General features: G+C 50.8%; 1 protein-coding gene across 3 annotated transcripts; it reads left to right on the top strand.

Moving 5' to 3' along the window:
• Positions 1-902: 902 nt before the first annotated feature.
• On the top strand, positions 903-10,679 carry LOC140207788 (C-type lectin domain family 12 member B-like). Of its 3 annotated transcripts, XM_072276349.1 has the most exons (5): positions 6,038-6,588; positions 7,450-7,671; positions 8,159-8,301; positions 8,984-9,048; positions 9,571-10,679. In XM_072276349.1, exons 1-5 carry the CDS (start codon positions 6,399-6,401, stop codon positions 9,758-9,760), a joined length of 810 nt encoding a protein of 269 aa, XP_072132450.1. In that variant the 5' UTR covers positions 6,038-6,398; the 3' UTR covers positions 9,761-10,679. The 3 variants fall into 3 exon arrangements, 1 of the variants encoding a protein (XP_072132450.1); XR_011888658.1 differs by lacking the exon at positions 8,159-8,301 and having other exon boundaries at positions 6,537-6,588; positions 8,984-9,121; XR_011888659.1 differs by lacking the exons at positions 6,038-6,588; positions 7,450-7,671; positions 8,159-8,301 and adding an exon at positions 903-941 and having other exon boundaries at positions 8,984-9,121.
• The last annotated feature ends 1,609 nt before the right edge of the window (positions 10,680-12,288 follow it).

The raw sequence follows: 12,288 nt of genomic DNA, 5'->3' as shown, positions 1-12,288 counted from the left end.
AGAGAGAGACTGTGAGGAGTTGTTCATTTCAGTCGGAGGGAGGGGGCTTGCTTACTTCGATGGGTGTTGGCTGTTTATTCTGGGGCCGTGACTTCTTGCGCACAGAGGGTCTGAATCCCCGGCGATGAGCAGAGCAGTGGGAGGGTTCGACGATCAAACCCCGGACCAACCGCGGGTGGGGGGCGGGGGTTTGTGTTGGAGAGGACACAGATCTCCCGGACAATAGAGTTTCCGCATGAGTGACACATATCCCTCCGTCTTTCACTCCTTCTTCACTCATTCCATCTCTCTCTAATCCCCTACTTCGACTGTTTTCTCCCTCCATTCTTTTTCTATCTCCCTACCACGTCCCTGCCCTGCATCCCTCCTCCCTCTCTGTAGCACTCTGTCTCCTTCCTCTCATACGCTCCATCTCCATCTCTCTGTCTCTCCCTTTCATTCCCCAGTCAGTTCGCCCTCTGCTTTCTCCAGATCAAGCCTAATTGCGCTTCAAATGTCCCCCACTGTTTCGTCCCTCTCTCTACCCTTTCACTGTTACTTCTGACCCTCCCCGTCTTTCTCTCCGCTCCCCACTTTCTGTACCCTGTCACCGAATTCTCTCTCCCTGATCTCCCTTCATTCTCGCTCCCCCTCCCGCTTTCTCCCCACTTTCACAACTCCTCCCCACCACTCTCACCTCTGGAGAACACCCGCTCTCAACACCCTCAATCTTCCTCCTGCCCGACACTTCCTTCCCCTGCTCTCGGTCTCTTTTTTTGTAAACCCTTAATCTGGTGTTTGCTGGTGTCGATCTGATCCCCCTGTCAACAAGGGCTTCCTCTGACAACGGTTGATTCCGCTTTCTGATCTCAGCGCCCAGAGAGTCCTCGACAGGATGGACGACAGCAAGACTTACATGAATCTGAATTTCACAAAAATGGAATCATTATCTCGTTCCCGAGGTGAGTGGGACAGAGAGACAGGGGGAAAGCGTTTCAACCTGTGTCTGAGCCCGGGAGTGTGTGATGGGACGGTGTGCAGTGAGCTTCACTCTGTGTCTGACCCCCAGAGTTTGTCATGGGAAGGTGTGGAGGGACATTCACTCTGTGCCTGAAAAAGGAGGTGTGATATGGGACTGTATACAAGAAGCTGTATTATGTTTCTGACCCAGAGTGTGTGTGATGAGACTGTGTGGAAATAGCTCATTCTGTGTCCGACCCCATGAGTGTGTGATGGGACGGTGTGGAATGTACTTCACTCTGTGTCTGATCTCGGGAATCATTGATGGGTCTAAGTTAAGGAGCTTCACTTTGTGGCTGACCCCGTGTGTTTGTGATTCGATAGTGTGGAGGGAGCATCACTTTGTGTCTGACCCCGTGAGTGTGCAATGGGAGGGTGTTGATGGAGTTTCCTTATGTGTCTGATCCCGGGACTGTGTCATGTTACAGTCTGGAGGAAGTATCATTCTGTGTCTGACCTCGGGATTGTGTGATGAGACGGTGTTGAGGGATATTGACTCTGTGTCTGACCCCGAGAGTGTGTGATGGGACAGTATGGAGTGATCGTCACTCCGTGTCTAACCCCGTGAGCGTGAGATGAGACGTTGTGAAGGAGGATTTTCATTGTGTCTGACCACGGAATTGTGTGATGGGAAGTTGTGGAGGTTGTTTTACTCTGTGTTTGACGGGGGTAGTGTGTGATATAATGGTGTAGAGGGAGCTCCACTAGGTGTCTGACCCCCGGGATGTGTGATAGGACGGTGTGGAAGGAGCTTCACATTGTGCCTGTCCCCGTGAGTGTGAGATAGGACAATGTGGAGGGAATTTCGCTGTGTTTATGACCCCAGGAGTGTGTGATGGGACGGTGCGGAGGGAGATTCACTCAGTGTGTGTCTCCGGGAGTGTGTGATGGGACGGTGTGGAGGGAGCTTTACTCTGTGTCTGACCCATGGAATGTGTAATGTTATAGTGTTGAGTGAGTGTCACTCCGTGTCTAACCCCTTGAGTGTGTGATGATTAGATTAGATATGATTATGAGGACACTCAGTCCCCTCTTATTGTCATTTAGTAGTGCATGAAATATTACAATATTCCTCCGGTGTGATGTCACAGGAACATAGGATAACCAAGACTGGAAAACTGACAAAAAAAAACACATAATTATAACATAGAGTTACAACAGTACAAGCAATACAGCAAGTTGATGAAGATCAGGACATGAACAGCGTAAAAAATAATGTTCAAAGTCTCTAGAAAGTCCCACTTCTAACGGAGACGGGAGAAGGAAGAAAACTCTCCCTGCCATGCTCCACCACAGTCCGACACTGAGCCGTCCGAAAATATCGAGCCTCCGACCAGCCTTCCGACACCGAGCACCGAGCACCATCTCTGCCGAACGCTTCGAACCCCGCCCCGGCAACCAGCAACCGGCAAAGCCTTGGATTTGGGAACTTCCCTCTGGAGATTCTCGATCGCACAGTAGAAGCGGCAACGAACCGGGCACTTCAGAAGATCCTCGAGATGCTCCTCCGTGCGTCTCACGGCTGTGTCTATCAAAACAGAATTGTGCACCGTACCCTATTTAACACATACGATATCATTTCACCGGAGAAGCTGCGCGCGCTGAGTCGTGTCGCAACCTTCTCCTCCCGCCTTGCTTGAAACGGTGTGGAGGGAGATTCTCTCTGTGTCTGACCACGAGAGTGTGTGATGGGGCGCTGTGGAGGTAGATTTACTCTGTGTCTGACTGGGGTAGTGTGTCATGTGATGGTGTGGCGGGAGCTTCAATGGGACTCTGAGCCTGTGAGTGTGTGATGGGACGATGTGGAGGGCTATACATTCAGTGTCTCACCACCATGGGACGGTATGGAGGTCGTTTTGCTCCTTGTCTGACCAGTGAAGAGTGTGATAGGACGGTGTGGAAGGAGCGTAACTCTGTGTCTGACCCCGAGAGTTTCTGATGCAAATGCGTGTAGTGAGCGTCGCTCCGTGACTAACCCCGTGAGTGTGTGGTGAGACGGTGTGGAGGGACATTATTTCTCTGTCTGACCCCAGGTGTGTGTGATGGGTCGGTGTGGAGGTAGTTTTACTCTGTGACTGACCGGGGGAGTGTGTGATGGGAAGGTGTGGAGGTAATTTTACTCTGTGACTGACCGGAGGAGTGTGTGATAGGATGGTGTGGGGGCAGCTCCACTTAGTGTCTCACCCAAGGTGTGTGTGATAAGACGGTGTGTAAGGAGCTCAACTCTCTGTTTGACCCCGAGAGTGTGCGAATGGACGGTGTGGAGGGAGATTCACCGTGTGTCTGATCTCGGATGTGAGTGATGGGACGGTGTGGAGGAAATTTTACTCCATATCTGAAACCGGGAGTGTGTGATGGAATGCTGTTTAATGAGCTTTACTCTCTGTTTGACCCCTAGAGTGACCGAATGGACGGTGTGGAGGGAACTCCACACTGTATCTGACAGCGGGTATGAGTGATGGGAAAGTGTGGAGGGAGCTTTACACTGTGTCTGACCCAGGGAGTGTGTGATGGGACGGTGTGGAGCGATGTTCACTCTGTGTCTGACCCCGAGATTTTGTGATGGGATGGTCTGGAGTGAGCATGATTCCGCATTTAACCCCGTGAGGGTGTAATGAGACTTTGTGGAGGGAGAACTTCTCTGTGCCTGAAAAACAGAGTGTGTGCTGGGACGGTGTGGAGGTAGTTTTATTCTCTGTCTGACTGGGGGAGTGTGTCAAGGGATGGTGTGGATGGCGCTCCACTTGCTGTGTGACACCGGGAGTGTGTGATGGGACAGTGTGGAAGGAACTTCACATTGTGTCTGACCCCGGGAGTGTGTGATGGGACGGTGTGGAAAGAGCTTCACATTGTATCAGACCCGAGGACTGTGATGGGACGGTGTGGAGAGAGCTTTACTCTGTGTCTGACCCCGGGCGTGTGCGAATGGACGGTGTGGAGGGAGATTCACTCTCTGTCTGAACTCTGGTGTAAGTGATGGGACGGTGTGGAGTGAGCTTCACTCTGTGTCTAACCCTATGAGTCTATGATGAGACGGTGTGCAGGGAGATTCTCTCTGTGTCTGACCACGGGAGCTTGTGATGGGACGCTGTGGAGGGAGATTTACTCTGTGTCTGACTGGGGTACTGTGCGATGTGATGGTGTGGCGGGAGCTTCACTGGGACTCTGAACCTGTAAGTGTGTGATGGGGCGGTGTGGAGGGATATTCATTCAGTTTCTGCCCACGGGAGTGTGTCACGGGGCGATGTGGTGGTCGTTTTACCGTGTGTCTGACAGGGGGTGTGTGTGATGGGATGGTTAGAGTGAGTGTGACTCTATGACTAACCCCGTGAGTGTGTGATGAGACAATGTGGAGTTAGAGTATCACTGTTTATGACCACAGGAGTGTGTGATGAGACGGTGTGGAGGTGGTTTTAGTCTGTATGTTACTGGGGGAGCCTGTGATGGGATGGTGTGGAGGGAGCTTCACATTGTGTCTGACCACGGGAGTGTGTGATGGGACAGTGTGGAGGGAGAATCACTCTGTATCTGACCCCGGGAGTGTGTGATGGGACGGTGTGGAGGGAGATTCACTCTGTGTCTGACCCCGAGAGTGTGTGATAGGACGTTGTGGAGCGGAGATTCATTCTGTTTCTAACCCCGGCAGTGTGTGATGGGACAGTGTGGAGGGAGATTCACTCTGAGTCTGACCCCGGCAGTGTATGATGGGGCGGTGTGTAGGGAGTCTTACTTTGTGTCTGACCCCGGGAGTGGGGATGGGATGGTGCGGATTGAGCGTGGCTCCCGATCTAACCCCGTGAATGCGTTATGAGAACGTATGGAGGGAGATACTCTCCGTGGCGGCCACGGGAGTGTGCAATGGGTCGGTGTGGAGGTAGTGTTACTCTGTGTTTGGATAGGGTAGTGTGTAATGCGATGGTGAGGAGGGATCTCCGCTGGGTTTCTGACCGATTGATAGGATGGTGCAGAAGGAGCTTCAAATAGTGTCTGACCCGGGAGTGTGTGATGAGACAGTGTGGAGGGAGATTCACTCTGTGTCTGACCACGGGTGTGTGTGTGTGTGATGGGATGGTGTGGAGGGAGCTCCATTAGGTGTCTGACCCTGAGAGTGTGTGATGGGAAAGTGTGGATGGTGCTTCACATTGTGTCAGTCCCCGGGACTGTGTGATGGGACGGTATGGTCAGAGCTTAACTCTGTGTCTCACCCGGGAGTTTGGAGGGAGCTTCACCATCTGTCTGACCTCGGGTGTGAGAGGTGGGACGGTGTGGAGGGAGCTTCACTTTGTGTCTGTCCCTGGAGTGTGTGACGGGACGGTGTACAGGGAGATTCACTCTGTGTCTGTCCACGGGAATGTGTGATGGTGCGGTGTGGAGGGAGATTCACTCTGTGTCTGACTGAGGGAGTGTGGGATGGAATGGTGTAGAGGGAGCTCCACGAGGTTTCTACCCCGGGAGTGTGTGATGGGACGGTGTGGAGGGAGGCTTACTTTGTGTCTGACCCCGAGAGTGTGTGATGAGACGGTGTGGAGGTCGTTTAACTCTATGTGTGACAGGGGTAGTGTGTGATGGGATAGTGTGGAGTGAGCGTGAATCCATGACTGACCCCATGACTGTGTGATGACACGGTGTGGAGTGAGATTATCTCCGTGTATGACCACAGAAGTGTGTGATGGGATGGTGTGCATGGAGCTCCAATAGGTGTCAGACCACGGGAATGTGTGATGGGACGGTGTGGAGGGAGATTCACTCTGTGTCTGTCCACGGGAATGTGTGATGGGACGGTGTGGAGGGAGATTCACTCTGTGTCTGACCACGGGAGTGTGTGATGGGACGGTGTGGAGCGAGATTCACTCTGTGTCTGACCCCGGGATTGTGTGATGGGACGGTGTTGAAGGAGCTTCACACTGCGTCTGTCCCTGTGAGTGTCTGAAGGGACGGTGTGGAGGTAGCGTCACTCCGTGTCTAACCCCGTGAAACCCGGCTCGCTGGTACTATAAAGCGTTTGCTAATCGGCCCACAACACGTTAATCCCCATAAATCCGTCATATATCCCACGTGTGCAAAAAGAACAAAGCTGGCAAACAATAATTAAAACTGTGAAAAATAATAGACTGTGAATCGAGACGGCCAATCACCCGTGGATGCCTTGTATCATAATCTTGCGGTTAAGCCTTGCTTGCCTGGGGGACCAGTCAAACGCCCAAATGAAGTTCACGTAGACAACATCCACGTCTCTTACTTCATCGATCACCTTCGAGAGAGAAAGAGAAACTCTGGAATCAGTCAGACTCTTGTCAGCATTTGCCGAGTCAAGGAACTTGGACTCTCAGCGATGTAGGATAAAAGTAGATGTGATTGAGAGGGCGAGGGGGTGATCGTGGTGGAATGGGACAGCGCGGATGGTGGGTGGAAGGGAGTCGCAGTGCGGGTACACGGTTGAATCCACGCACACGCTGAATGGGCTCTCCACAGGTGCTCGTAAACAGGAGCCGAAAGAGAACATCGGAAATAGACCCTGCTGGAAGATCTGCCTACTCTGCCTAGTTACTTTGGGGCTCATCGTGATAGTTGCCGGGGTCTCGATCTATGGTGAGTCAAACGGGCTCCGGATGGTAACAGACCGTAAACAGAGTGCAATCAGTTGTCAGCGTAAAACCTCACAGCGATGCCGAAACGTCCCTCATTGTACACACCTCTAACCGTGATAAAGACACGGCCTTTACCGTAACACAATCAAGACTCAAAATGACACCCAATAAGCCATCACCATATCACCAATAATCCTGTCACCGTAGCACTGACACGACCCTGTACACGACACAGGTATCTCCTTACCGCGACACGAACACGACCTCCACCGAGACAAAGTGACAGCAATGCACCCCTCACTGTACCCTCGAGACGACCCTGACCGTGTCGCTGAATAACTCCTCAAGGCGACAACTCTCCGTGATGCCAGGAAACTATCCACTGTCACACCAACACACCCTGCCTACACCATGAGACAGACAAACCCCTCACTGTGATTGCGACATATCCCTCACCGTGACATCAAGATACACCTCACTGTGACCGGGAGCACCTCTCACCGAGACACAGAAATACGTATCGCAGTGTCCCGACACGTCCCTCACCGCAACATCGACATGTCCCTCACTGTGGCAAGGAATCAATCATCACAGTAATATGTCGCAGACTGGCACACACGGTGAGATAGACGCCCCTCACTGTTAAACCAGCACAACCCTCAGCTTGACTCCAAAATGCCCCTCAGCCCTGACATTGAGAAGCTCCTCACAGACACTCCAGTCACCGTGACACCTACATGTTTCTCAACATGAACCGCACTGCACCGTGACACTGACACAACACTCACCGCGACCTGCCCAGCACCGGGACGCTGCCTCACACGTCCTGTAATCGCTAAACTTCCGTTAACATCTCCCTCAGTGTCACAGGTTCGTCAGTCTCAGCTCCTTTGGGAGCAGAATCAAGAAATTACCAGGATACAGACACAATGCCGACAACAGATCCATAACTTGAACTTAACAGTTGAATCAAAGACATCCGGGAATTCCCGTCTGAATCTCTCCGACAGCGTCTGTGTGCAGAATGTTTCCCTCCTCAACAGAAACCTGGCTGATATTTGTCAATTCCTGAACAGGAGCAGAGGTGAGGCAACGTCGCCCTATTACGCCGCTCCTCACCAGATAGAGAGGTAGAGAAGTCGAGGTGAAGAGAGAGACAGTAAATGTGATTGAGATTGAGTTAGAGATAGAGAGAGAGAGTGAGAGAGAGAGAGAGAGAGACAGAGAGAGAGAGACACAGAGAGAGAGAGAGAGAGAGAGAGAGAGAGAAAGAGATTGAAATTGATTAATATTGTGTCAGACACTGGGTCAGTGTGATGCGACGGTGTGGAAGGAGATTCGCTCTGTGTTTGACCCGGGAGTGTGTGATGGGACGGTGCGGAGGGAGGTTCACACTGTGTGTCTGACTCGGGTGTGCGCGATGGGACGGTGTCGAGTGACGTTCACTCTGTGTCTTACTCCGGAATTGTGTGATGGGATGGTGCGGAGGGAGCTTCACTCTGTCTATAACCCCGTGAGTGTTTGATGGGAACGTGTGTGGAGATTAATTTTTCCTGATTCCTGATATCCAGAGCAAAACTGTTCGAAGGATTGGAAAAGATCTGGAGACAGGTGTTATTTCTTCTCTACGTCTGAAACATCTTACGATGGAGCGAGGCAACAGTGTTCAAACTTTGACTCAAGGCTCCTCGAAATCAATTCAACGGACGAAGCGGTATGTGTCACATCAGGAGCAGAGATATCTACACGTCTCCCACTTCTACCAGGATGAGACAAAAAGTGGAGTTCCCTGTTCACCGATTCATCACACAGTCCCGGGGTCAGACACAGAGTGAATCTCCCTCCACAATGTCCCATCACACACTCGCGGTGTCAGACACAGAGTGAATCGCACTCCACACCGTCCCATCACACACTCCGGTGATCAGACACAGAGTGAATCTCCCTTCACACCGTTCCATCACACACTCCCGGGATCAGACACAGAGTGAATCTCCCTCCACATTGTCTGTTCACACACTCCCGGGGTCAGACACAGAGTGAATCTCTCTCCACACCGTCCTATCACACATTCCCGGGGTCAGACTCAGAGTGAATGTCCCTCCACGCTGTCTGATCACACATTCCCGGTGTCAGACACAGAGTGAATCTCCCTCCACAACTTCCCATCACACGTTCCCGATGTCAGACACGATTGAAGCTCCAACCACATTCTCCCGCTATCAGACACAGAGTGAATCTCCCTCCATACCGTCCTATCACAGACAACTGGGATTAGACACAAAGTGAAACTTCCTTCACGCAGCCCCGTTATCTACGTCGATTGTAACAAACTGAGGGAACTCCGTAAATAGTGTTCGATTTTTGGCATTAATCAAAGGAATTTAATTTCACAGAGTTTTCTTTTGCAAGTTAATTCCGACCGAGACCCTATATTCTGGATTGGAAAATGTGAAGACGGGTGAGATTTGGACTGATCTCTACGGAATGACATAGCCCTGACGGGAGAAAATGGGATCAGTTTCCTGACTGAAGTAGGTTTGTTGGAGAGGGAGTGGAATTGGGATTTGTTTATAGACTGAAAGAAGCTGTGGAGAGAGGAAAGGGCAAGGGATTAATCTGGGGACTGACACAGGACTCCGGGCCGAGAGTGTGACTGTGGGAATCGTTCAGGGAGTGCTATGTATGTGGGGGGCGAGGGATTGTAGGAATTTTTTGTGGACTTAAACAGATCTGAGGGCAGAGAGAGTGTGTCTGCTGGAATGGGATGCAGTCTGAGACAGAACTGTACAGAGAGAGGAGGTCAGTCGGACGAGTTTGGCGACGCCATGGACGCTGTGGAGTTAGCGCCGCGGTATTAGTTTGGAGGCTAACACATGGCTGTAAGGAGACATTGGGTCAGTGGGATTCGTTTTGTGACGTTTTCCGGTTGGCTAATCCAGCTAGTTTGTCTCTGTTAAAATTGCTTAACTCTCTTTCATAGGAAAGTGGCCTCTCAGCTCCTGTACACGGTCGTCGCAGGAAGGTCCATCTGCGGTCATTGTGGCGCGGAAATATTCTATTCCGCTTGCCATCGTGTTCACCCTTTCATCTGTGAGAAGCCGGCACCATTGTTCCCGGAAATTCCTCAAAAGATCCAGGATCTCTGTCTACAGCCAGTGGAGCTGATTTGAATGAAGTGACTACCCTCTCTTTCTCCTCATTTTCTCTCCTCCACTCTCACTTGCCCATCCTCTCAATTCCCTCCCCACCTTCGCTGCCACTCCCCTACTCCATTCTCCTCCTCTTGTCGCAACGCCATTCTCCCCACCACACACCGACAAACCACTCTCCCGATCTATCCTCTGCTTTCTCGCCACACACCCGCCTCCGTCCAGCTCTTGCTCACTCCATCCAACTCTCCCTCCACCCCGTCTTCTCCCCCTGTTTCCTCGCCCGTTCTCCGCCCCATCATTCTCCGCTCCCTCTGCCCACATCTATTCCCTATCTCTCCCTTTCTCCCTCCTCCCTATTCCAGTCTCTCCCTGCCCAATCCGTTCTCTCCAACACCTTCGTCTCCCTAATCCATCGCTCTTTCTCCTTTCCACCCACTCTCACCTCAATCTTCTGTCGTCTGATATCGATAACCCAAATCTGGGTAAAAGTCTATGCCTATTCCCTCTGTCTGTGCCCCTCTTGTGTTTATGGATCTCTGTAAATTTACAAATATGCTCCAGGGAATGAAGTCCCAACCATCCCTCCCTCTGTCCATTCCTCAGTGATCCGAGTCCCGGTAATATACCGTATAACTCCCTGTGTACTCAATCTATTTCAATGCCGTTTTTCCTGAAACAGTGTGGCCTCGCCGACGTCTTTTACCACTGCAACGTGATCTCCCGACTCCCGTACTCATTGCCCTGACTGGTGAAGAGCGGCAGGCCAAGTGTCTTGTTCACGCGTATCGGATGTTTTCCACTGGAACCGCTATTTGATTTATCATCTGACACTTGAAGGGCCTGGAATTTGTTCTTTTGTTACATCAGTACAACGCAAAGATGTAAAATTAATGTCAATTACAGAATATATATGTAATAAAAACCGCAGCAATGTGGAGGTGGTGCACATGCGTTCAAAAATGTGGTGGTGAAGGGGAAGAAGGTTTTTCTGAATCGTTGCGTATTCAGGCTTCTGTACCTCTTCCCCGATGGCAGTTTTAAGCAGGGAACTTGTCCCGGGGTGAGGAGCCTCAGCGATGGAGACGCCTTCTCGAGGCATCGCATCTTGAAGATGTCCTCGATGCTGGGGTAGGTAGGGACTTTGATGTTGGTTGAGTCTGCACCCCTCTGCAGGCTTCTGTGACCGTGTCTCTTGCAACCTCCACACCAGGCGGCGATGCCACAAGTCAGAATGCTCCCAACGTTCATCTGTAGAAATTTGCTGGCCTTTAACGAAAGGCCAAATCTTCTGAGACTCTGGATAAAAAAAAAATATTCGCATCTCTGTTCTGAATGGGCGCCCTTCAATCCTTAAGTGATGCCCTCTCGTACTAGACTCCCGCATCATGGGAAACAACTTTGCCACATCCACTCTGTGGACTCTCAGACTCAGACTCGAAATAAACAAGGCGACAGTAACGAAATCCAAAGAGTAAATCACAATCTGTAGTACTGGAAATGGTTCCCCATTAAGCGCAAGCCTTTTAAATTATGAGTAAGCAGGTGTTGTTGAGGCTCTATGGGGCACTGGAGAGACCTCATTTGGAATACCATGTGCAGATTCGGGGCCCCTATCTTAAAAGGGACGTACTGATGTTGGAGATATTTCGGATAAGATTTACGAGGATGATTCTCGGAATGCAGGGTCTAACATGGGAAGTGAAGGGATGGATATAAATTTGCTGATGACACTAATTTTGAGGGGTGTTGTGGATAGTGTGGAGGACTATTAGACGTTACAGCGGGATATTGATAGGATGCAAAACTGAGCTGAGGAGTGTCAGGTGGATCTTAACCCAGATAAGTGCGAAGTGGTTCATTTTGTTAGGTTAAATATAACGGCAGGATATAGTATTAATGAAAAAAAAACTTGACGGTGTGGACGATCAGAGGGATCTTGGGGTCCGAATCCATCAGACACTCAGAGTGTGTGATGGGACGGTGCGGAGGGAGATTCACTCTGTGTCTGACCCCGGGAATGTGTGATGGGACGGTGTGGAGGGAGCGTCACTCAGTACATTATTCCAGGAGTGTGCGATGGGATTGCATGGAGTGAGCCTCGCTGTGTCTCTGACTCCTAGTCATAGGTCAGTGGATTTCGGCGTTTATGCAGACTCCAGTCAGAGAGAGGAAGAAAGACAATGATAACGCACACGTTCTGCTCAAAAGGTTGCAATCTGAACACCCTTTCTGTGGCCTCCACTCTCCTCCCCTTCCTTCCGCTTCTCTCAGCTCACCATTCCTTCTCTACGATTCTTAACTGTGTGAGTGAGCAGCCGGAGGTCCTGGTCTAAATAGTTACCAGTGAAATCGATATGTATAGGGAGGTGGTCCTGCAAAGTGAGGTCACGCATTTAGCTGTCAAATTGAAGTATTAAATTTAAAGCTGTTAAATTTAGCAATTAAATTAAGTTTAATTATAAGGACAGGACCACTACCCGTCCCAGTGAGGCCAGACAAAGAAAGGCCATACAGTTTAACACGTAGCTCAAGAGTTGGTGTAAGTG

The sequence above is a fragment of the Mobula birostris genome, chromosome 13 (assembly GCF_030028105.1).
Source record: "Mobula birostris isolate sMobBir1 chromosome 13, sMobBir1.hap1, whole genome shotgun sequence".
Taxonomy (NCBI): domain Eukaryota; kingdom Metazoa; phylum Chordata; class Chondrichthyes; order Myliobatiformes; family Myliobatidae; genus Mobula; species Mobula birostris.
The sequence above is the reverse complement of the archived record's forward strand: the minus strand, read 5'-3'. Positions and strand labels throughout refer to the sequence as shown.